The 26,588-nt window shown below is 43.9% G+C and overlaps 1 protein-coding gene across 1 annotated transcript in view; it reads left to right on the forward strand.

Annotated features, from left to right (window-relative positions):
* Positions 1 to 26,300, forward strand: part of SERPINI2 (serpin family I member 2) — a 49,409-nt gene extending 23,109 nt beyond the window's left edge. The window contains exons 5-9 of the mRNA XM_056850376.1: positions 878 to 1,073; positions 6,368 to 6,465; positions 7,831 to 7,917; positions 19,092 to 19,181; positions 26,224 to 26,300. Coding sequence (XP_056706354.1) covers positions 878 to 1,073; positions 6,368 to 6,465; positions 7,831 to 7,917; positions 19,092 to 19,181; positions 26,224 to 26,300 — 548 coding nt within the window. The remainder of the gene's footprint in view (positions 1 to 877; positions 1,074 to 6,367; positions 6,466 to 7,830; positions 7,918 to 19,091; positions 19,182 to 26,223) is intronic.
* The last annotated feature ends 288 nt before the right edge of the window (positions 26,301 to 26,588 follow it).

Genomic DNA, 26,588 nt, shown 5'->3' on the forward strand with positions numbered 1-26,588 from the left:
GCCATTTATTCTAACATTGTCGTCCACAGTTGGATTGGAAGAATTCTTCTTTTGCCTTGGATTTAGACTTTGCCTGGTTTATTGGAGATTGCTATTATGCTTGTGACAACTACTTTGTAAATAACTATAATTGTATATATTTTGTGTGTAGTTTTGCACTTTATTGTCATTGTTTCTTTGTTAGCACGTTGTTAATGAATTGTTGAATACAGTGAGTTGTACTGATTTTTTTCTTCAGCTTATTGTTATCAGTACTGTCAGTATTTGTTACATAACCTCCAGGTACTAGCTGGAGAGCTCCTGCTATTACAAGTGACCTCCAGCCGATAGAGATCAGTTCACCTGGAGAAAATGGCCGCTTTGGCAATTGGACTCTATGGCATTGAAGTCCCTCCCTTCCCTAAATCCCACCCTCCTCAGGCTCCGCCCCAAAAACCTCCCGTCAGTGGCAAAGAGGGACCTGGCAACCCTAACTGAGATGGCAACTGCCCTTTGTGATGGCTGCTGGGCCACAAAAGTCCACAGGACCTTTTTCCTGTTTAGATTTCACAAATTGCTTAAGGCACTTTAACTTCAAAGGGCTTTTAGAGAAATAATAATCGGATTTTGTTGCTGGGGTAATGCTCTCATATTGATGGATTAACAGTGCAATCGTAAACCGGGTTACACCCTTCTAACTCTTGTCTGGGATTGCACCATTGATCGTTTTTAGGCTGTTACTATTATGATTTTATATGCATTTAAAATATTGCATCGTGTTTAATCAAATGGCTAGCTGCTTCAAACATGCAGAGGAAGCTGTATGCCTGCGTGCAAATAAATAAATAATGGTCCAGTTTGCCAGTCGAGATTTCTTATGCTCCGTTCTTTGTTTCAGGCCTCTTTTCTGACTGTAATGTGAGCTACCAGGTTTTGGAGCTGCCCTACAAAGGGGAGGAATTCAGTTTAGCTCTAATCCTTCCTGCAGAAGATGTGCCTATCGAAGAGGTAGAAAACCTCATTACCGCAGAGCTGATAGAAGACTGGTTTGTCAAGATGGAAGAGGATGATGAAATAGAAATCAGTCTTCCTAGGTGTGTAATGAACTCGTTGGTCCTCTGTGCTTTCTCATTATCCCTTTTGATTTTAAATCCCACTAGCGGGAGAGCTGGGGAATTAAGACACTGGAAAGGGCAAATAGATTTACTGACCCTGAAGCTTTGCACTTATTTAAACTAATGGCCATTTATGCTTAGTAATTTCTCCAGTGAGTGTTGGTGAGGCGAAGGCCTATATTAGAGCTGTCAGGTACCAAATTTCTGTTCTGAAGGACACTGTGGAGTTGTAGACTGGGATGTTAGAACAGCTGCATTGGTTCCAGAAAACAAGAAATATATTCCTACTGTCTGTTTACCAGTGAAAGTTCCTCTTTTCTGCAACTTTGTTGTGGCTATATTCAGACACGACAATAAACCGTGGTTTGACCAAACTCTGGTTAGTTGAGTTGCCTGGTATTTGTTGGTTGGCACTAAACCAGATTACCAGACTACCATTTGTAGGTGGTTTATCAACCACAGTGGGAAAGGGAAGGAGGCTGAAAGTAGAAGACAGCTTCTTTGCCATCTGTCTTCTTTCTCCCTCTTAGCGACTGCCACTGCTGGTCCCTTCTCTCTCCCCTTCCCCCCAGCCCTCGAAATATATTTTGGGATAGCAGTTAAGATCTTGCAACACAGCTTCATCAGATCTGTTTTTTTCTGTAACTTTGGGTTTTCTTTAAAAAAACTTGTCATTTCTTATTTTGCCTTTCAGATTTCTCTATAAGCCTGGTCCCTCAGGCTTGTAACACACAAATCTGTCCTATTTGTACATGATCCCATTGTCTGGATTGTTTTGATCTGTACTCTGGGGACATTTTCTGAATTAGAGATCAGATGTTTTCTCTATAACTCGTAAGACTGTATGTATATAACTGGGAACGGGGACCTGTGTTTCAAGTTTGCCCAGGGCATGGGGAAATTGTGTGTGTTCTTATGAATATGAGAGAGGCTCAGATGTGGAAACTTTGCCTGAAAGGGAATCTTTCCTTCAGAAGGAATTGTTGACTGGGGGTCTAGCTCAGTGGCCTTGACTGTAGAATTAAAAAGCTGCTGGTGGCGTATGTTAATATACTCGGCAAAAAAAAAATTCATCTGTAGAAAGATTGAAGCACTTACAGTACATTCCTAAAAAAGGGGGGGGAATACTCTTAGGAGCCAGTGTGACCCCAGTGTTGGCATCCATGCCATTTGCACATGAGAGCCAGCGTGGTATAGTGGTTAAGAGCGGTGGTTTGCAGCTGTGGAGTCTGATCTGGAGAACCGGGTTTGATTCCTCACTCCTCCACATGAGTGAACTGGATTTGTTTCCCCGCTCCTAAATATGAAGCCAGCTGGGTGACCTTGGGCAAGTTACAGTTCTATTAAGAGATCTCTCAGCCCCACCTACCTCACAGGGTGTCTGTTGTGGGGAGGGGAAGGTGATTGTAAGCCAGTTTGAGTCTCCCTTAAGTGGTAGAGAAAGTCAGCATATACAAATCAACTCTTCTTCTTCTTCTTCTTGCACCATGCAAACTGGCATGGACGCCAGCATAGTGCCACTTACACCAGCCCGATGGACCACAGTGGCAGCAGCGCGGGGCTCGGGTGCTGGCAGGGCCTTCCACTAGCATCCTCTCAGCCCGAGTCCCCATGCCAGCATCCCAGCAGACGTTCCCGGGGCGTTCTGGGGGCAGAGCTGCCATTAGGCATCTTCCAAACCCCTTTTGCCCCAGGAACACTTCCCAGGGTGGTGGCAGCCCTGCACCACCTTTTTAAGTGGCGCTGGCCCGCTTTCTCCTGTGAGAGAAAAATGCCTTTTTTCTGGTTTTATTTTGGGGAAAGGGCTTTTTTCCCCTCCGCAGCAGCCAGGAAGCCTCCGAGGAAGCTTCTCAGCTGTGCCATCCCGGCCACCGTGGTTCACTCCCCCCCCCCTTCAGGAATGCACTATCTGACTGGGATCACTTAGAATAACATTAAAATTGTTTCAATAATACATGAGTGTCCCAATTTTCCACTGTGAATTGCTGGAGAATATGGAAACAGAATAAATGAAGCAACCGTTTTTGCAAGATTCGTTCATCTTGAAAATGTGGGAAACAGGACTTGGAGAAATGCTATTGATTATCACACAGAAAGCCAAATGTCAGGGCAAGTCTCATAGATGGAGGCACACTAATGTCTTGTAGGGTTGCCAACCTCCAGGTAGGGGCTAGAGCTCTTCCAGAATTACAATCGATCACCACACAATGGAGAAAATGACAGCTTTGGTGGGTGGACTGTATGGCATCACATCCCTGCTGAGCACATGGTGAGGGCGGTTCAACGATGGAAAGCGCTGCCTTGGGTGTGTGTGTGTGTGTGGAGTCCCCGTCTTTAGATGTCTTTAAGCAGAGGTTGGATGGCCATCTGTCAAGAGTGCTGATTGTGGGATCCTGGATGGCAGGGGGTTGGACTGGATGGCCCTTGTGGTCTCTTCCAGCCTTGTGTGATTTTGTGATTTGTGACATAAAACTGCCTTATACTGAACCAGACCCTTGGTCCATCAAAGTCTGTATTGTCTACTCAGACTGGCAGTGGCTCTCCAGGGTCTCAGGCAGAGGTCTTTCACATCACCTATTTGCCTAGACCCTTTAACTAGAGATGCCAGGGATTGAACCTGGGACCTTCTGCATGCCAAGCAGATACTCTACCACTGAGCCACAGCTCCCTCCCTTCCCCAGCCTGTGCCCCAAATATCTAAGAACTTGGCAACCCTACTCCCTCCCCATCACTCAATATATAAGCAAAGAAACAACGTTGATCTACAGCAACTACGATTGTCTACCCACACAGTCAAGGCAATTTATTGCAATACATTGCTCCCAATAAAATTGACGAACTGTGGCTAGCCTTTCTGTTAGATAATGTTTACAAAAGGGGGGAAAGTCCAGATTTGTCCAATAATAATAAATCAGCTTAATATCTTTAGAGCTGCCAAAAATGAACGTCATTAAAAATGCCATAAAAAATATCCATAGACATACATATATATTTCCCACAAGAATGTTAATATGCTGGTTCTTGTCGCTCGGAAAAAAAAAAAAAAACAATGGCTCTCTTAAGATTCCAGTTATCCAAGCCCCTTTATATGGACAACCAAGCAATGAGTTTGGAGTCCGGTGACTGTGAATGGGTCTGTTCTGTGTAGAGTTCCCAGGTCCCCGTCTACTGGTGGGGGATGGGAGGGTAGGGTTGCCAGATCCAGGTTGGGAAACTCCTGGAGATTTGGGGATGGAGCCTAAGGACCACAAGGACCTCAGTGGGAACAACGCCACAGAGTCCATCCTCCAAAGCATCCATTTTCTCCAAGGGAACTGATCTCTGTATTCTGGAGATGAGCTTCAATTCCAGGGGATCCCCAGATCCCACCTGGAGGCTGGCATCCCTAGTTCTGTGGGCTTAGACCTCAGTGGCAAGATGGCGGGAGGAGGGAGAGCCTTTGACAAAAAGAATAGTGATATTTCTTTACACTTTTGTTAAGAAGCACCCACCAGAACTTGGTTTTATAAAAAAACCCAGAGGTGATGGTAAAGAAAGATATGTTTGTGGGTGAAGAAAGAACAGCTTGGATTCTGGCAGAGTTTGTTGTGAATAGGCTGAAAAGAGGGGCATAGGTTGGATCCAGGCGAAATATTCTGCTCGTGCAAGACACGTCTGTGGAACAGAATGTCCTTGTGTCCCCCCTCTCATCCCACTACAGTCCACTGAGCTACTTGACATGCTAATCCTTGGGGACAAGGAAGCCCCAGGAATAGCTGGAGAGGCAAATTGGGAGTCTGCTTTAGGAAGCGGGAATAAGTGAAAATTACTCCATCGCTTCCATTAGCAGTAAATTCAGACTGGCTTAATCTTTTTCTGCAGGATCTGCAGTGAGACAGCTGCCTTGTAGGAACACTTCTTTACGTCTAGCTGTGCTCTAATTTTATATTAACAAATAAAAAATCCTCCAAAATATCATGATCATCATCATAAAATGCACTCAAGTCACAATCGACTTAAGGTGACCCCTCAGGGGGTTGCAAAGGCAAGAGATGAGCAGAGGTGATCTGCCATTGTCTTCCTCTGCATAGTAACCCTGGTCTTCCTTGGTGGTCTCCCATCCAAGTACATACTAACCACGGCTGACCCCGCTTCGCTTCCAAGCTCTGACGAACTTGGGTGATTCTGGGCTTCAAAATACCATACATCTATGTTATTGTTTCCTCCAAAGGGAACCAACCCCAGGTAATGGTCTCTGAGCTGTATCAGCACTCAGACCATCAGGAAACGCATAAGGACAAAATCATTACCTTCCTCTGTCCTTGCAATAGGCAAAAAAAACAAAGAAAAAAAAACAGATCAAACCCAAAATATAACCAGAATGACGAATGTTTTTTGGTAGATCACTGATCAGCAGTTAGTATTAGAGTTGCCAACCTCCAGGTAGTGGCAGGAGATCTCCTGCTATTACAACTGATCTCCAGCTGATAGAGCTGTTCACCTGGAGAAAATGGCCACTTTGTCAATTGGACTCTATGGCACTGAAATCCCTCCCCTCTCCAAACCCTGACCTCCTCAGTCTCCACCGGTGGCAAAGAGGGGCTTGGCAACCCTAGTTAGTATTGCCAGAGGCCTACTTGAAGGTAGCAATTTGATTGGAGCGGGCCCCGTAGCCCTCTGTGGTCTGCTGCCGAATCCCATTGCCACGGATGCCACTCATCCTTACACCCATCCTTACATCCTTGCATGAGGATCTTAGACTGGCAGCTGTGGACCAAATGGGAATGCTCAGGAGTGGTCCTGGGCTCGCCAGATTGCTCATTTAGTTGAAACCAATAAGCTGGGGAAAAAAACCTGAGAAAGAGATTCCATTGTTGGTTCATAAAAGAGTTTGCCGCTGTATGAGATCAACATGTGAACAACCCTGGCTTCCCTTAGTTGTGGACATGTGTGGATGTGTACAAAGCATAAGTATACAAGCGTACAATTTCTACAACTGCGATGCTGCTGTGGTCTGGGAAATTGCTATGAGTGGCACATCAATGGTATGCATGGCCATCCAGTCCATAAACTACGGTATATTATCTGCACACATAACTATTTGGGGATAGAGAAGATCGATTGTGTGGAAAGACATAAGTCTTGTATCAAATTATGAACCAGTCCTGTGCTTGATTTCCTTCCATTGTAGTCAGTGGCCCCCAGAGTGTTCCATGTTGGCTGGATCATGGCCATAGAATGGCAGCTCAACAGTTTTCTTGTGGAATCACCTTTTATATTTACCACTCCTACAGGTTTAAAATAGAGCAAAAACTGGATTTGAAAGAAACTCTCCAGGCACTCAACGTGATCGAGATATTTAATAATGGATGTGACCTTTCTGGATTAACAGGTACTTTGATTGATTGTGCTGATGTTGCTATTGCAAAAAAGTTTTATCTCTGTTTTCTGCCCTCATTGCCTGCTGAAATAATGTACTTTAAACTAGGTGTGTTTCAGCATTTGCTCAAGGACATAGCAAAGCCATGTGTGTGTGTATGTGATGTGAGTGTGTAGTGCTGCTTTTTATTCTGCATTGGAATCCTTGCTTCCTTTAGACTTCAAATTAAAATATGAAAAAGAAACTGAATTCAAAACACAGCGACCACTGAAATTTTACTTTAAGTACAATTCTAAGCAGATTTGTGGAGTCAATGTTGGCAGAATTCTGAGAGAAACCAAACCATTTTAATAAGACTAATGAACACCCTGACAGGAGTCTGTACATTATCACAAAAGTTATTCACTAAAGTGAAATTCAAATCAAATTTGGGTCATTCCCTTCTTAGATTTCATCTGAAGAAGTTTTCAGGGAACCAAGAAGCATGTGTATAGGATTAGTGATACTTCTCATTAATGCCTTATGTATCACTGGATAAAAGTCAAAGCAAATTTGGGGTTCCTCCTCAGGAAAACCTTCCGAAGAATTTTGAAGGAAACCAAAGAGCCTCAGTATGAAATTTCTGATGGAGGTTTTGCAGATGATGGACCTAAAACTGTGAGGCCAAACTAGATGATAGGGACACCACTGCCATTTCACTGCAAGAATTCCCTCACGTTGCAAATGTTGCAGGGGCCCGATCATGCTAGGAACCGTGGCATGGGGGGAGGAGCTCCCGTCCCCCTTCACCATTTTCAAGAGTCCAAATACCATGTGGAGGGTTGGGGTCTTGAAAATGGTGGGGGGATAGGAGCCCCGCGTTCCATGCTGTGGTTTTGAGCAGGATCAGGCCACCAGGGTGTTTGTAAAGTGAGGCAATTCCTGAGGTAAAATGGCAACAGCCATCCCCAAGGCATCCCTAGGGACACCATATCATCTAGTTTGGCCCTCACAGTTGGGTTAGTAAAAAAATCAGCGTTGAGGAGGCTTTTCTTGTGGCTGCTATGTGCAAAAAATGATTATGACGACAGACCTTTTGACACACCGTGTTCTGAAACTCAACAAAAGCTGCATTGAACTAGTATATGGGATGGGTATGCATGGGTATGCGTTTAGGTGCTTGATCGACGTGCATGGAAATCCATTCCAAATGACAACATCATGTACTAATCTGAGTTCACCTTTTTCTCACCCATTGTGGTGAACTGGAGAAGAACTGAGGAGATTCTTGTCACAAACAGTCCATGTTTTACCAAAGGTGTTAGTATTGAAAGGAATTAAATGGATGCATGCTTGTTTGCCGTGTGCAGACTATTCATCGTTCACTTCTTCCATCAGATTCTGCTGATGTACACATTTCTCAGGCTATTCAAAAAGTCTGCATTGAGGTAAACGAAGACGGGAGCGAAGCAGCGGCATCGACTGGTAAGGCCATGACAGAGAGCTCATTCAGCCTATCAGGATGCTAATCAATGCGCCATTCTCGCCATCGCTGGCGCCTGTGGCTAGTGAGAAAGAAGAAGGGAAGCTGTCCAGCATGGAAAAGTAGTTAGGGCTAAGGCCAGGCCCTATTATGAGAATTAGCAGGGGAGCTGTCCAACCAGGCGGAATAGGGGTTGCATCAGCAGCAACAGAGGGTTTATATAGCATGTTTTGCAGCCCCACCCTAGTAACTTAATGGAAGTCCAGATCTTGGAAGCCCTAAAGTTGGAAAGTTGTTTTCAGGAGTGGAGCTTAGGGGAGAGAAGTGTCATGCCTATAGGGGAAATCAGTGATCTTTCCCCATACAAATTACCCTCTGCCAGGTAAGAGGGAAAGGCAGATATCTTCACGTCCACAAGTAAAAAGTGTGTGTCTTTTTAAGCCGAGCCAGAACAAGCAGATGAGGGGAGCTAAAGACTGGCCATCCTATATTGAACTTCATGGCTTTGGGCATTTTTTCCCAGGCTTGGAAAAAAATGTTGAAAGCATCAAAGTGAAATAAGTTTATTTGTATAGCCATAGGCCGTTACACAGTATCCTAAAATATTTACAAAATTCAAAAAAGACCTATTAAAAGTTTATTACAGGATAAAAAGTAAAACAATAATTATCACAAAATCACAAATCTATTATCATACAGTAAAAGAAAAAAAAAACACACGTTAAAACTAAAAGCGCTCTCACTGGCTATACCTAAACAGCTTCCTTCTTTGCGGCCTCGAGAGCTTTTATCTTCTTAGCAGCCAGGGCAAATTGAGACATTCTATAAGTCACACGCGCATCAGAGTCTGACAGTAGGAAAATCAATTTTTCAGATTTGGAACAGAAGTTTACTCCTTTCAATATTCCATCCAGAAATTTAGCTCTGGGCTCCCTATACATCGGGCATAATAAGACATAATGAAATATGTCCTCCGGAGACAGGGTTCCACAGATGCATATCCATTGTTCCTTTGGCGTTTGACTATACCGACCTAACAGAAAGGCCGAAGGCATGGTCTGAAATCATAAAGCAGTGAAGGCCACTCTGAGACTTTGAATTGTGAGGTTGGCAAGACATGAAGATCTAAGGTGATCTTTTTTAATGAGTTTAAACCAAAGTGAAAATTTGGATTCCCGGATTGTTGCTCTATCGATCAGTGCATCCATCCTGAACACCCAATCTGAGTGAAGTAAGGTATGCACTGGGGAGGGTGTATGTGCTCAAAGTGCATATCTATTCTCTCGCAGACTCTATTTTTGGTGTGTGCAGGAGAATAGACCTCCTTACCTACTGCTTCAACATCCCACGAAAGGAGGAAAAAACTAGCTCATTCACATGCCAGTGGTCTCACACCTCCCTGTATACCTTTCCCCTTCTATCTCCACAACAAAAAGGGCTAGAGACTATTAAGAATGAAAGCTTGTGAATTAAAAGAAGCTACAATAGATCATATCAATGTTAGTGCTCAATAGCGAGTCCCACTGTAAAAAAAAAAAAGCCTGCAAAAGAGCTCTGGTGCTGCCCGTGGGGAGGGGGAGAGAAAGCTATTTAAACAATTGCCTGCTTGATCAGGCTGCAAGAGAAAGTTCACGTGCAAAAAGCCAATTGTTCTGTACTGTTAGAAAGTCAGGGGGTAAAATATTGTCGCAGGCTTTCACGGTCAGAGTTCATTGGTTCTTGTAGGTTATCCGGGCTGTGTAACCGTGGTCTTGGAATTTTCTTTCCTGACGTTTTGCCAGCAACTGTGGCAGGCATCTTCAGAGTAGTAACACTGAAGGACAGTGTCTCTCAGTGTCAAGGGTGTAGGAAGAGTAATATATAGTCAGAAAGGGGTTGGGTTTGAGCTGAGTATTGTCCTGCAAAAGTATTGTCCTGTAAGTATCAAGATAATGTGCTAATGAGGGTATGGTATGTTAATATGGAACCATTGTATCCTGAAGTGATCTGTTAATGTGTGTAATCCAAAACTAATCTGTATGGCTATTGTTGAATGTTGTCTTTGTCTGGAGGTTTTTCAGGGCAGGAAGCCAAGCCTTATTCATTCTTAAACTCTCCTCTTTTCTGTTAAAGTTGTGCTGATGTTTATGAATTTCAATGGCTTCTCTGTGCAATCTGACAAAATAGTTGGTAGAATTGTCCAGTCTTTCAGTGTCTTGGAATAAGACCCTGTGTCCTGTTTGTGTCAGTCCATGTTCAGCCACTGCTGATTTCTCAGGTTGGCCAAGTCTGCAGTATCTTTCATGTTCTTTTATCCTTGTTTGTATGCTGCGTTTTGTGGTCCCGATGTAAACTTCTCCACAGCTGCAAGGTATACGATATACTCCTGCAGAGGTGAGGGGGTCTCTTTTGTCTTTTGCTGATCGTAGCATTTGTTGTATTTTCTTGGTGGGTTTAAACACTGTTTGTAGGTTATGTTTTTTCAAAAGTTTCTCCATCCTATCAGTGACTCCTTTAATAAATGGCAAGAATACCTTTCCTATGGGAGACTGTTTTTCTTGAGTTTTCTGATTTTTGTTTGGTTCAATGGCCCTTCTGATTTCATTCTTGGAGTAGCCGTTTGCTAGCAGTGCGTGATTTAGATGGTTAGTTTCTTCCTTGAGAAACTGTGGTTCACAGATCCGTCTTGCACGGTCCATTAATGTTTTGATTATTCCTCTTTTCTGTCGGGGGTGGTGGTTGGAGTTTTTGTGTAAGTAGCGATCTGTGTGAGTTGGTTTCCGGTAGACCTTGTGACCTAACTGAAGGTTTGATTTACGGATGACAAGGGTATCAAGAAATGGGAGTTTACCCTCAATTTCCTTTTCCATGGTAAACTGAATGTTTGGATGGATATTATTAAGATGGTTTAGAAAGTCCATTAATTTTTCTTCACCATGGCTCCAAATGGTAAATGTATCATCTACGAACCTGAACCAGACTGTAGGTTTGTAAGGTGCTGATTCTAATGCTGTCTTTTCAAAATATTCCATGTAAAAGTTTGCTATTACTGGACTGAGTGGACTTCCCATAGCTACTCCATCAATCTGTTCATAAAATTCTTGATCCCATAGGAAATAACTTGTTGTCAAACAATGGTGAAATAAGGCTGTTATATCTTCTGGAAAAATCTGGTTAATCAATGAGATTGTGTCTTTAACTGGAACCTTGGTAAAGAGGGATACAACATCAAAACTGATCCTTACCATAAATGTGTCCCTCTGCATTTAAACCCAGAAGCTGTTCCAGATCTTTTCTCCTTTCTTGGAGGTTTTTAAAGAGGAGGTTAGATGGCCATCTGTCAGCAATGCTGATTCTGTGACCTTAGGCAGATGATGAGAGGGGAGGCATCTTGGCCATCTTCTGGTCACTGGGGGTGTGGTGGGGGGAGGTAGTTGTGAGTTTCCTGCATTGTGCAGGGGGTTGGACTAGATGACCCTAGTGGTCCCTTCCAACTCTATGATTCTGTGATATGAGACAATGAATGACCAAAAATTGGCTGCCTGTCCATGACTGGCAAAATGGCATGAGCTGAACCAATGGGTGTTCAAGCATCCCCAGTTCTCCCTGGTGGTGGAAAGTGTCACCAAGTCACAGCTGACGAACGGCACCCCCTCATGAGGTTTTCAAGGCAAGAGACCAACAGAGGTGGTTTGCTATTGCCTGCCCCTGTATAGCAACCCTGAACTTCCTCCGTAGGCGCCATCTAAGTACTAACCAGGGCCGACCCTGCTTAGCTTCCAAGATCGGATTAAATCGGCCTAGCCTGGGACATTTGGGTCAGGGCCTAGTTCTCTCTAGAGGGTGGTAGTTAGGGTTGCCAGCTCCAGGTTGGGAAATACCTGCAGATTTTTTGGGTGAAGCCTGAGGAGGACGGGGTTTGGAGAGGGGAGGGATTTCAATGCCATAGAGTCCAATTGCCAAAGTGGCCATTTTATCCAGGGGAACTTTGCTGGAGATCAGTTGTAATCCCAGGAGATCTCCAGCTAGTACCTGGAGGTTGGCGAGCCTAGTGGCAGTCCTTGTGGCTCTAGCAGGAAATGTGGCTTTCATGGGGCTCTCACTCTTCTTCTAAAGAGTTTCTGACTCAGCCTTCAGAAGCTGGTAGGTCTTCACAATCACATTGACTTACTCCATTATTGGAGAGTGGTGGGAGGAAAATAGGGTCTGCTTGTATATGGGAAATTTATAAAGATTGCTTCTGGAACAGTGAGACCAAAACTGAAATCATGTAAGTCCTGGTATGAACGCATCCTAAACCTTTCTCTCATAAGAAGAACATAAGAAAGGCCATGCTGGATCAGACCAAGGTCCATCAAGTCCAGCAGTCTGTTCACACAGTGGCCAACCAGGTGCTTCCAGGAAGCCCACAAACCAGACAACTGCAGCAGCGTTATCCTGCCTGTGTTCCAAAGCAACTGATATAATAGGCATACTCCTCTGATCCTGGAGAGAAGAGCTATGCATCATGACTAGTATTCATTTTGACTAGTAGCCATGGATAGCCCTCTCCTCCATGAACATGTCCATTCCCTTCTTGAAGCCTTCCAAGTTAGCAGTTGTTACCACATACTGCAGCTGGGAGTTCCCCAATTTAACTAGGGATATTCAGCCAATCTAGATATTATGTAGAAGAGTTTTAAAAATAGTCACTGCATTGAAGACTGGGGAAGCAGCAATGAGGACAGGGATTTCAGTCCTTTCATTCTATAGCATTTCCCTAATCTAACCACCCCCCAATGCATTTAGCTCAGAGGTAGAATAGCAGCTGCATGCTGCTATTAGTTAAATACATATTTTTCATTAAGTAGAAGAGCCAATGGGCAGTAGACTCAGGATGGACAAAAGAAAACATTTCTTTACACAATGAATGATTCAAATGTGGAATTTGCTGCCAGAGGATGTAGTGATGGCCACAGGCATAGATGGCTTTAAAAGGAGATTAGACAGATTCACGGAAAATAGGTCTATCGGTGGCTGCTAGCCATGGTGACAAAAGGGAACCTCCACGTTCAGAGGCAGTAAACTTCTGAATCCCAGTACCAGAGAAAGCAACATCAGGGGAAGGCCTCAGCCCCTATGCCCTGCTGTTGGATCTCCAGAGTGGTTAGCCACTGTGTGAGACAGGATTAGGATTGCCAGGTCCCTCTTTGCCATCGGCGGGAGGTTTTTGAGGTGGAGCCTGAGGAGGGCGGGGTTTGGGAAGGGGAGGGACTTCAATGCCGTAGAGTCCAATTGCCAAAGCGGCCATTTTCTCCAGGGGAACTGATCTCTATTGGTTGTATTAGCAGGAGATCTCCAGCTAGTACCTGGAGGTTGACAGGATAGGATGCTGGAGTAGATGGATCACTGGTCTTATCTAGCAACCCCTTTTCAGTGGGAGCATAAAACTTTGTAGCAAAAAACAAAACAAAAATAGCAAAAAGAAACAGAAGACGTTAAGTCGAATTTATTTACTGAAATGTGGTAAATGGAATATGATGATTCTCCCAGGCAAACTGTCAGGCCTGTATCTCAGTTGCTTTTGTTTTCCCACTGACCAGACTCAAGGACTGTTATATGCATACCTAAACTCCTTTGAAGCTGTGAGAACCACGGCGCTGTTTGTGTTCTGTAATCTCTTGCTTTTTTCCATGCTTTTATATTACCAAGTGCAAGCCAGCAAGTTCCATTGCTGTCACCTTTTCTTTGTGCTCTGTTAATCTATATGACCAGTAAAAATCAACTTCTTTGGACCTGACTGTCTCTGATGCGATTTCTGGTTCAGATTGGGCCAAGGACTTACACAAACCTTGACCATATCCACGGGATTTTTTTCCTCTTAATCGAGGCTGATGAAGCTTTATATGGTGAAAGCGCTATAATTATCTGGGAAAGCGTTTCCTCCTCTCCGTCCTGCTTTTGTCCGGTTTTCGGCAGCGGCAGGATTGTGGATTCCATCTTTGGAAGTTAACATCAAGATCACCTACCTTAGTGGACTTTGCTTCACGTCTTTTTGGAGACAGCCAGTGTGCCTGTTGGTGTTATTGCTGTTCATATTTATGACAGCTGTTGTATATTGTTGTATATATGTATGTTACATTGAGATTGTTTGTGTCTTGCACCATTCATAACTTTGAATATAGTTTTTTGATATCTTGAGCCTGCTCTGTTTTGTTCTCACATTCTTGTATTAACAGTAGTTTTGAGTTTTTCTTGTTTAGTACCTGGAGGTTGGCAACCCTAGACAGGATAGGATGCTGGAGTAGATGGATCACTGGTTTTATCCATCAGGGCTCTTCTTATATTATTAACCGTGTGAGACTGGTTAGGCTGACTCAAGTTCACTCAGTTATATCCATGGCTGAGTGAGGATATTTAAACCTAGCCCCCCCCCCCAGTCCTCCTTAACCACTAAAGCAGAATGACTCTCCATCGGGTTACAGGCAAGTTTTGTTTGTCCTGGCTATCAGGTGATGGACATCCGTTTGTGAACCACCATCCCTATGATTCATTGATTCAACCTGCAAGTGCTTCAAGACTGCATAAATATTGGTAGGACTGTGTGTCTAAGACCTGGCTCTTCTCAGGACACAGTTTATCTCAAGGAGCTAAATAGGCCTTGAATGCGACGGCTGCCTGTTCTGCTGGCTATTTTGTATTGTGTATATAAATGGCACAGGCATAGTACAATTTGCAAAACCCCTCATTATAAATTATTTCCCACACGTAGCAAAGGTGCTAATAAAAACAACAACAACCAGGAAATACACTGATTTTATTTTAACAGCACAATCTGCTAGCATCGTATCTTTTTCTCCTCCTTGAGGCCATGTATTTAAGCCACTCTTCCCGAGCACATTCTGGAGTTTATGTGGCCCATTTTCAACTTTCTGCTTGACAAATGCCTGTGGGGAAGGTAATAACTATAGTTAACCGTGAATGTAGTCACAAATACGCCCTTGAAACGAGTTTCAAAATGGAGAGCCACATCTTGAGTTTTTGACTTCTTCAGCTGAATGCATCTCTAGCAGGTTATTATCCTTGATAGCTTTTGCTAAATTCCCAAAGAAAATACCATATTATAAAACAACGACACGGAGTATGAGAATTTTCTAGTAATGGCTCAATTGCCTTTTGATGATTTGTAACTAAAGAGGGGGGGAAGGACTGCTGTAATTCATTTCCCTCTTACTAAGACCCAGTTGAGAACAGTAGGTAATCTATAAAGTGAAAAGCATTTAACAGGATTTAACGTCTGTTTCTCTTCTACGTCATATTTTGGATACTGAGCTGATGCATGTTGCGATCTTATCTATTACAGAAAATCTTCTTGGTTAATAAAAAAAAGTATAGACAGCCAAAAATTATCAGTGACAAATTCAGTTACCTTATTACACAGCCATCAAAGTCCCTTTGACAATGAATTCAACACAGGACAAAAATGTGAGGGCTGAATATTAGGGCTGTCAAAAAAAAAAAAATTCGGTACAGTTCGGATTCGGCCGAATTTGGCCCTTGTGGGTTCGGTACGTGCCGAAGTCCGAACTCCCCCACTTCGGATCCGTTCAATTCGGCGGGAATTCAAAGTTCGGGAAAAAAATTTGGCCGAATAAAGCCATTAAAAACACAACCGCGCCTTTCCGCGGCTCTGGGGGGGGGGCATTTTTGGGCTTAGAGGTCCCAAACTTTCAGCAGAGCTTCAAAGGACGTATATTGAAAGACTCCCCAAGTTTTGTAAAGATTGGGTCAGGGGGGGCTGAGATATGGGCCCTGAAAGGGGTCCCCCCCACCCTTAATGTGGATCTCTCCGCAGAGCTTGCCGCCCACGCACAAAGCTCCCGGCCCGACAAACAGCTGATGAGAGCAAGGGCGGGGCAGGTGCTAAGAACTTTGCAAAGCAACACAACTGCAGAGCAACCCCTTTGCAAATATGCAAAGGGCGGGGCAGGTGTGAAGAATTTTGCAAAACAATACAACTGCAAAGCAACACAAGCACGCAATGCAAAACCTTTGCAACAGTGCATAGCAACACCTGACACCTGGGAGTTTGCATACCATGGAAAGGGACAGAGGCAGCTAGCTATGCATAATGAGCACGAGGGGGTGGAATGTCTCCTTTTGCATTGGACTTGGGACCAGGCAGATGCATTCTTTAAGTCACCATTTGAAAACCAGTTTTGAGCAAGCATCAATAACCTAACTGATCTTATGAATGAGGAAAAACCTGAAGAATAAAAATGAAGCCCCCCCTCAAACCAGGGAGAGACTGGAGGGGGAACACACACCCCAGGCAGAACCGGCAAAAGCCCCCTTTGGCTTCCCCCCCCCACCCACAGAAACTGCTCCCTCCCCACACACACACACAGACTCTGCTTTCCCCCACACACACACACAGAAAAGAAAAAATATAGATTAAAGCCCCCAAAGGGGTCTTACTGTGGCTGTCTTCTGTTCCAGCAGGAGGGGCTGGGAGGCTGGGTAATCCAATATGATTCCATTTGTATCCAATAGAAGATCCATATGTATGCATCTCTCGAGGGTGATCCATTCATCCCAATAGGGAAAAGGGGAAAGCCCATATCTCGGGGGGCCCTGACCCAATGTTTACAAAACTTGGGTGGTCTCTTAAAAAGCCTTGACTGAAGCTCCGCCGAAAGTCTGGGATCGGCACACCCAAAAATGCGCCCCCTGCAGCCATGGAAAGAGAAAAGGGGGGGAGCCAATATTTCAGCCCCCACTGAACCCATCTTTACAAAACTTGGGTGGTCTCTTAAGAGGGATTCTCTGAAGCTATGACAAAAGTTTGGGGGCTGAACCCCCAAAAAAGCGCCCCCTGCAGCCACGAAAATGGAAAAGGGGGGAGAGGAAAAAGGGGTGGAGCCCATATCTCGGGGGGCCCTGACCCAATGTTTACAAAACTTGGGGGGTATCTTAAGAAGCCTAGTCTGATGCTCCGCTGAAAGTTTGGGGTCGGCACACCCAAAAATGCGCCCTCTGCAGCCATGGAAAGAAAAAAGGGGGGAAGCCCATATCTCGGGACCCCCTGACCCAATGTTTACAAAACTTGGGTGGTCTCTTAAAAAAACCTGTCTGAATATCCCCTGAAAGTTTGGGGTCGGTACCCCAAAAAATGCGCCCCCTGCAGCCACGGAAAGGAGCGAATGTGCACAAGCACCCCCTCACACACACATGAGGATTTCCCTCTCTCTCTCTCTTTCCCCGGCCGGCCGCACATCAGCTGATTCCTCCAGCACTCAATCCTGACTGATTGTCCAGAAGAAGACCCAGCTTGGCCACCGATTGGCCGGGGGAGGAGAATGCTGCTTACTGACGGTTATGCTGCTTACTGACGGCCGAATTGGCCGAATTTATTCGCCGAACTCCCGAACTCGCTGAATTCGGGCCCCCCCGGTTTCCCGCCAGTTTTGAGTTCGGATCCGTCCGAACTAAAAACCGCCGAATCAAGGGAAATTCGGCTGATTTTCAGTTCGGGCCGAACCGAATTGACAGCCCTACTGAATATGTAGACTGTGAAACAGTTTTGCCACTGGGATATCCCATCCCAAATTTCCCAACCCAAAGCTGGCAACCCTAACTTTGAATGGCCTTCCCTTCTGAACGTGTCTCATTGGCTGCCCTGTTATTTATCCCTTACCCCCAATGACTGGTGCCTCCAATTATCTGAGATGTGGTACTAAATTGCATATCCAAGTTTTTTAAAAAGTACTTCTGTGCACTGCACCCAGCCACGGCTGCTTGTCACCCTTGGAAAAGGTTCTATATTTAACTTACACCTCAAACTCTCCTTTTACCGTAGTTTACAGTTTAGAAAAGGCAGCTTATTTCAAAATGACCCCGTTCTATAAAACACACAGTCCTAGATCAGTAAAATTCTATGGGACACATAAAAATTCACAGCTCTCCATAAATCATCACTTGAGTTGATAAGTCCAAGACTTTGCTGTGCATTTTCCCTCCCAAATCCTCCCCTCCTTTCAATTACTTTCCATATTCATAGGCAACATCATCATCCAACTTCTTGAAACTTTGATTTGATCTTTGATTTCTTAGTATTTTCCTGCTCTCCATATTCAATCGGTTGTCAAACCATACTGTGACTTACTGCTGTCTGCACAGGAAAATAAAAACCCATCCATGGACTCCATAGTTAAAACTCCTCTACGTTCCCCATTTTTCTTCCCACCCTGACTACCGCAGCCTTCTTCTTTATCATCTTCTCTTATGCCTTCATTCCTCTTACCTCTGTCCAGTTGTCTACTGCCCAAATAACTCACATAAACCATGCCAGGAGGCAACATCATGCCCTGTTGTTAGACCTCCAGAGGAACTGGTTGGCCACTGTGTGAGACAGGATGCTAGATTAGATGGACCACTGGTCTGATCCAGCAGGGCTCTTCTTGTGTTCTCTCTACAAATCCGTGCTTCCATTGCATCCACAGTCCTTAGCTCAAGGAGCCCCAATCTTGTTGAGCCTGTGAACATTTTTGAGAATGGGGAGTGGATGCCATTACAAGATGGCTGCCATGGAATGCAAGGGCCAATTACAAATTGTTGAGACCAAGGTTAGGGTTGCCAACCTCCAGGTGGTGGCTGGAGAGCGCTTGCTATTACAACTGATCTCAGGGTGACAGAGATCAGATCACCTGGAGAAAATGGCCACTTTGGAAGGTGGACTCTATGGCATTATACCCCATTGAAGTCCCTCCCCAAACCCCACCCTTCTCACGCTCCATCCCCAAAATCTCCAGGTATTTCCCAACCCAGAGCTAGCAACCCTAACCAAGGTGGAGAAGACCAAGGGCAACAGCCGAAGGGCTCTTGGTCCTTGACTTTCAATCTGTGCCTTGCAGCCTTCATGGGTCCTGCGGCCAAAATCAACATCAGCCCAGAATGACTTCATTTCCCACCACTTGCTGGAAGAGAGTCCTAAGTACATGCTTTTACTGTTTAAATTGTGGGTGTTTTTTTTTTTTTTTGTCAGTTTTATATCTAAGTCTCCTTAATAGCCCTATGTAGGAGGCAAGCAGAGTTTAAAAGAAATAATTAGAGATTGCAGTTTTGGGTATGAGAGGAACGTAGAATTTGCAGCTAAACTAATATGACAGTATTGTTTGCAGAGACTCTGTTTTCAAAAACACACACCTGTATATTGCAGGAATGCATGTGGCAGCAATCATGAGCACGACACGGAATCAGTTTGTGGCTAACCGACCGTTCCTCTTTATCCTGAAGCATAATTACACAGGTATGTTGCTACAAGTCACAGTTGCCTGATATTAGGTAATGGAGAAGTATATGAAGCAAGGGAAGAAAGGAAGTGATGGAACTAAATACACTGCTACAACGTATTGAGGAAAAGTGATTAATATTATATCCAAAGGTCTGGAAATAGATATACCTATGAAACCAGAAACAATTTAATTAAATTGCCTACCGAACATGCATAAGAAACATCTCAATATATTCCTCCACATGTTAACAATAGCAAGAGTAAATTTTGCTAGATGTTGGAAAGGGGAAAAAACTCACCAGATTTAATTAGTTGGTTTGGTAAAGTAAAAGAGACCTATGTTTTGATTAAATTGACATTATCAAAATGATAAAAACATAGAGGATTTAGAAGAAGTATGGAATCCTACAGTTTCCAGAATGGAAAATATACTTAAAAGTCTAGAGTCAGATGGTGGAGGTTCATAAAGTGACTGCTTGCTCGGAAATATTATATGTATTACATGTTTTATATATGCTATATGTTTTGGTTGATGTTTGGATTGGATTGTTTGCTTTTTAATGCTATAATAACATTTTAAAAAGAAGTAAATACTCTGCATGCATGTCCTGACATGGGTGTCCACTTTGGTGACAGGACCTTTACGTACAAAAGCCATGTGGGATATAGGTGGTAGTATGGAGGGGAATTGGGTGAGATAGAGCAGTAAAATTTCAACCCATTGTCTTCATCTCCATGACTTCTAATGTTTGTTCCTAATCATGGAGATGGGATTTGAACATGCATGGGCACTGTGTCCACATTTAGGTAAAGGGGCAGTTCCAGAGTGCTAATTTCTACTCCTTGTTAACTGCTCAGGGGTGTATCATGTGTCCTGAGCTAAAGGCAAGGGAAAGCAGACGTCCAGAGAAGCACTTGACATATAACAGAAGGAGAGGGCAGAGTGAATGATCTGAAAGTCTATTTCAGGGCCCTTTGACACCTTAGATAGCAAGTTTTGTCACCAAATGGACACTTGATAGGGAGCAGCACCTGATCCCAGTTCCCGGATATTTTTGTGGCATTCGCACTTTAAAAAAAAATGAATAGTTAGAAATGGCAGCCTAAATAGCCCTGACTAGCCAGAGCTGGTCAGAGCTTGTAAGCTTAAGCAGGGTTGGCCATGGCTAGTACTTGGATGGGAGACCACCAAGAAAGACCAGGGTTTTTATGCAGAGTAAGGCAATGGTAAACCACCTCTGAGCATCTTTTACCTTGAAAACCCCAGGAACAGTTGCCATAAGTTGGTTGCGACTAGATAGCACTTGATTATTAATTATTATCCCTAGAAATGTAATGTGTGAATATAGGCTCTCAATGATAGCCCAGGCAACAGTTGCAAAGACCATAACTCTACCCTAGTAAATCATTCTGCAGCGAGCTGCAACAGGAAGATTGCTACTACAATTTCTCCTGTTACTACCTGTAGTAGAACTACTGCCACCAATAGTACTAGGTAATAATCAGTTAACACAAAGGGTCTGTTGAATTCTACATGGTTTGCTTATAGTAATCGTCCTAGAGTGATTAGCATTCAACCACCTTTCTGATTCTTTTCAGTGCACATGCTAAACATGTAGTGTTTAAAAATTAAGGTTGCCAGCTCCGGGTTGGGAAATACCTGGAGATTTTGGGGGCAGAGCCTGAGGAGGGCGGGGTTTGGGGAGGGGAGGGACTTCAATGCCATAAAGTCAAATTGCCAAAGCAGCCATTTTCTCCAGGTGAACTGATGTCTATCGACTGAAGATCATCAGTTGTAATAGCAGGAGCTCTCCAGCTATTACCTGGAGGTTGGCAACCCTATTAAAAATGGATGTGACATAGGCACACACCCCAGGAAACTTCTGGTTCGCTGTGGACCCCTATGAAATTTGCCATTTTTGGAAGACTCGTGGCTTCCGTGGATACCGTGTAAAGAAAGAGGGGCTGTGGGACTCTTAAAAGACCCTGTAGTCACGTGGCTGCCATTGTCATAATATCCTTAGGAGAAAACAGGGGAGAAAATCCTTTTTTTTATTGGCTCCATAACATTTAACAACTGGTGCTTAGTGCAAAAAAAAAAATCCTGCTTTACTGTTTTATGATCTCTGTGAAAATCAAATTGTCTAAACTAACCTGCTGCTTTAAATTGAGGATTAGGATGAGTGACAGCTCATTTTCAGGAAATAATAGCGGCTGCAATAAAGAGGGGGAAATTACTGTTATTTTTAGCAATTACACAATCAGTATTTTTGTTACAGAAACTTCCACATTGAATTACTGATAATTTGTCATAATGGTAGACAAACCTTAGCAAAGCTCTTGGTAACCTGAACGGAATAAAACCGGAGTCTCTGGAACTAACTTTTTATCGGCATTCTGATTAGGGTTGCCATCTCTGGACTGGGAAACTCCTGGATATTTGGGAGGGGAGCCTGGGGAGGGCGGGGTTTGGGGAGGGGAGGGATCTCAGTGGGGTACAATGATATAGAGTCCACCCTCCAAAGCAGCCATTTTCTCCAGGGGAACAGATCTCTGGAGTCTGGAGATCAGTTGTAATTCTGAGAGGTCTACAGGCTTTGCCTGGAGGTTTGCAACCCTAATTCTAATCAAGCTATGTAGTGTATTTTGGTACCTGGAGTGAAAAGCTGGAATTTATTTTGCCCCTCCCCCCAAAACCACCATAGTTTTTTCAAGCAGGAATGTTTGGCTTGCTTCAGACGTAGGGTTGTCAGCTGTGGGTTGGGAAATACCTGGAGATTTTGGGGGTGGAGACTGAGGAGGGCATGGTTTTAGGTAGGGGAGGGACTTCAATGGGGTATAATTAGGGTTGCCAACTGCCAGATAGTAGCAGGAGATCTCTTGCTAATTCAACTGATCTCCAGATGATCAAGATCAGATCACCTGGAGAGAAAAATGGCCGCTTTGGCAATTGAACTCTATGGCATTGAAGTCCCTCCCTAAACCCTGCCCTCTTCAGGCTCCGCCCCCAAAATCTCCCACCGGTTGAGAAGAGGGACCTGGCAACCCTAGGTATAATGCCACAGAGCTAGGATTGCCAGGTCCCTCTTTGCCACCAGCGGGAGATTTTGGGGGCAGAGCCTGAGGAGGGTGGGGTTTGGTGAGGGGAGGGACTTCAATGCCATAGAGTCCAATTGCCAAAGTGGCCATTTTATCCAGGTGAACTCATCTCTATCACCTGGAGATCAGTTGTAATAACAGGAGATCTCCAGCTAATACTTGGAGGTTGGCAACCCTACACTTACTGAGCCCACCTTCCAAAGTGGCCATTTCTCCAGATGAACTGATCTCTGTTGCCTGGAGATCAGCTGTGAAAAAAAGAAGAAGAAGAAGAAGAAGAGTTGGTTTTATATGCCGATTTTCTCTACCACTTAAGGAAGAATCAAACCGGCTTACAATCACCTTCCCTTCCCCTTCCCACAACAGACACCCTGTGAGGTAGGTGAGGCTGAGAGAGCTCTAACAGAACTGTGACTAGCCCAAGGTCACCCAGCTGGCTTCATGTTTAGGAGTGGGGAAACCAACCCAGTTCACCAGATTAGAGTCCGCTGCTCATGTGGAGGAGTGGGGAATCAAACCCCGTTCTCCAGATTAGAGTCCACCGCTCCAAACCACTGCTTTTAACCACTACACTATGCTGGCTCTAGTGGGAGATCTCCAGCTACCACCTGGAGGTTAGGCTGGAGCAAAAAAGGCACGTTTACTATAAAAGTCAAGCTGAGAGAAAGTATAGTAAGGGCTCTATAAATGACATACAAACTCTTATTCTATAAGCCAGTGAATTTAGTGACAAAAGTGAAAAAATTACATACAATCTAATAAAGGAAACTTATGAAAATAACTATGAGTACATGTGAGGCAATACAATACAATACAAAAATATATTTTTTTGGCTTATCTCATTCAATGACTTATTAGTCTCTTAGAATTTTGTACTGTTCATATGCTTATTGTTCCCTCAGGAACCGGGAGAAAGATGATGGACGATAGGTGGAGAGGAACGCCGTCCGGATGCTTTGCGTTTTCACTACCCCGTGGGCAGCTTCATCAGCTCTCCTTTCAATTGGAGTCAAAGCTCCTTCAATAAGTTACCATATTCATATAATCTCTCTGAGGTTAGAAGTTTCACGCGCCCACTGGGCTGCTCTGCTCTTAGCTGCTTAGATGCTTCTAAGCAGCTAAGAGCAGAGCAGCCCAGTGGGCGCGTGAAACTTCTAACCTCAGAGAGATTATATGAATATGGTAACTTATTGAAGGAGCTTTGACTCCAATTGAAAGGAGAGCTGATGAAGCTGCCCACGGGGTAGTGAAAACGCAAAGCATCCGGACGGCGTTCCTCTCCACCTATCGTCCATCATCTTTCTCCCGGTTCCTGAGGGAACAATAAGCATATGAACAGTACAAAATTCTAAGAGACTAATAAGTCATTGAATGAGATAAGCCAAAAAAATATATTTTTGTATTGTATTGTATTGCCTCACATGTACTCATAGTTATTTTCATAAGTTTCCTTTATTAGATTGTATGTAATTTTTTCACTTTTGTCACTAAATTCACTGGCTTATAGAATAAGAGTTTGTATGTCATTTATAGAGCCCTTACTATACTTTCTCTCACCACCTGGAGGTTGGCAACTCTCCTATTAGGACCCAGCCAAATCACAACTGTCAGAGTGGAGGGGGCTTAAGATGTCAGGTGGGAAACTGTCAGAGACTACAGGACTAACACAATACATTGTTTATGGGTCTGATCCCGGCTGTCCCAGAGTCACATAGGAAGCTGGGTGGGGGGAGTACACATTACCTCCACACTATATGGTAACCTGAAATGGCATCAGGGAGTCACTAGTTGCCCTGTTGGGCAAATGCGGCCCACCAGTACATGGACTATCCTTGAACTCTCTAACCCAGAGTGCCAGGCTCCAGAAAAAATAATTGAAATGAATGAACTAATTAATATGCTGTTTTCCCCATTCATTTTTCATTATCCAAAAACACCCCCACCAGTATTCCCATTTGACCCTCTAACCACTGCACGAAATTAGTTCACTGCAGAGCTCATATAAGGTAGTGATTAAGGACCAGACTTCATTACAATGCATTAGTGTCTAACAGGAGCCCAATAACCCTTTATCTATTTCCAAGCTTCTTTCTGCTGTGTGCTGCAGTATCTTTATGTCCCATTCCCATTAGCTCAAGACGTGGGCTCGCTATGCCTCTGCCCTGTGATCTGCAGCATGAGAGTATCAGTTCTTACACAGTTCTGTGTTATGAGAAGCGCTTTGAATGATCTACAGTTCTTTAGCAGTGTCAGCATTTATGAAGTATTATTACTATATGATGACGTATTCTTATACTGAATCAGACCATTGGTCCATCAGGGTCAGTATTGTCTACTCAGACTGGCAGCAGCTCTGCATTGTCTCAGGCAGAGGTCTTTCGCATCACGTCCTACCTGGTCCTTTTACCTGGCACTCCAGGGTCTGAGCCAGGGTGGTGTAGTGGTTAAGAGCGGTGGTTTGATTCTCCTTTTAAAAAGGAGAGAAAGTCGTCATATAAAAAACAGCTCTTCTAAAATGAATAAACCTCCAAAGGAAGGACTTTAATGTTCAGGAAGGCTCCAACAGAATAAACCAAGGGTTCTAAGTCAATTCTCAGCAATGAAACAATCGCTGTAGCACATCCATTGACCTGGATATAGATGTATGTTAATGATTTTTTTTGTTCTGGAATGGAAGAGAATTTATTATAATCTTAACATTTGACACCTGAATGTCAGTAATGTCAAAACATTTCTTTGGCATAATTAGGTGTATGACAGGGAAAGTTACAGAGAGATTAAAAATGAAAATAGGTTCATTGACTTATTCCTGTCATTGGGGATTAAAATCTTACCTATCCTGCTTCGTGCTAGCCAAACCAGTTTTTGCTTTTGAGCTGAGCTCACTTGATAAATGTAGGCAAACCACCTCAGCCTTAGCCATCCCATCTGACCTACCTCGCAGGGCTGTTTTAAATTACATACATATGCAAGTGCTGGCAAGTTGCAACCAACCTACAGTGACCCCCAGCAAGCGGCTTTCAAGGCAAGTGAGAAACAGAGGTGGTTTGCCATTGCCTTCCTCAGCAGAGTCTTCCTTGGTGGTCCCCTATCCAACTACCAACCCTGCTTGGCTTCTGAGATCTGACAAGATTGGGCTACACCATGCCAACTTCCCTCTAGTTTAAAGGATTATAACCAAATAATAAGGGCAACAAAGAAGTCTGATAAACAAATCTTTCAGAAAACGCTGATGAAACAGGGTTTTCTAAAGAAAACTGTGCAGAGATATGAGCAAGAGATATGAGCAGGAGTCCAGTAGCATCTTAAAGACTAACAAAATTTCTGGCAGGGGATGAGCTTTCGTGAGCCACAGCTCACTTCTACAGATACTTGAAGAAGTGAGCTGTGGCTCACAAAAGTTCATCCCCTGTCAGAAATGTTGAGAAATGATGAGAGTTTGCTTCTTCAGATACCCGAAGAAGTGTATCTGAAGGTATCTGAAGAAGTGAGCTGTGGCTCACGAAAGCTCATCCCTGCCAGAAATTTTGTTAGTCTTTAAGGTGCTACTGGACTCTTGCTCTTTTCTACTGCTGGTGACAGACTAACACGGCTACGCATCGTGTGCAGAGATACGATTGCATTCTTCAAATACCTGAAGGGGCGTCTCATAGAAGAGGGCAAAGACCCTCTCTGCTGCTCAAGAAAGGAAGACTAGTTCCTGACTTAATTTACATAATGGTAGATTTCTGCTGAACTTCAGAAGAAACTTCCTAATGCTAAGGACACTTTGACAATGGAACCAGTTAACTTGAGTGGAGGGAACTCTCCCTTATTGGAAGTCTAGACAGCCATCTGGTGGGATTGCTCTCACTTAGGCTTCTTGCGGTGGATTTCTTTTTTCAGTGGAAGTTGTAACTCTAAGCTGATATTATTAAACTGAAGTCTGAATAATATATTTTTTCTCCCTAATGCATAGGGTCCATTATATTTATGGGGAAGCTGGCCAGTCCTGACATCCAGTCCAGAAAGAAAAGAGATAGAGACTCACTGTAAAGAGCAGAATCACTGTGAAAGCAAATGTGCTATCTGTGTGTATGAAGACTTCTATCTCTTAATGCAGTTTTCTGTGGGCAGATCGTTCTTTCTGTCTCGATATATAAAGGATTTAGGGATTTCCAAATAAACCTTTGTATATTACCTGCTTCTGTCCTCTCTGTAAATTACGATTGAGAGTTTGCTGTCTGATTACTGTGAATTGGGTTTCTTAATATGGTATAGAAGCCCAGTGGCTCAAAGTGGTAAGCTGCAGTACTGCAGTCCAAGCTCTGCTCACGACCTGAA

The sequence above is a fragment of the Euleptes europaea genome, chromosome 5 (assembly GCF_029931775.1).
Source record: "Euleptes europaea isolate rEulEur1 chromosome 5, rEulEur1.hap1, whole genome shotgun sequence".
Taxonomy (NCBI): domain Eukaryota; kingdom Metazoa; phylum Chordata; class Lepidosauria; order Squamata; family Sphaerodactylidae; genus Euleptes; species Euleptes europaea.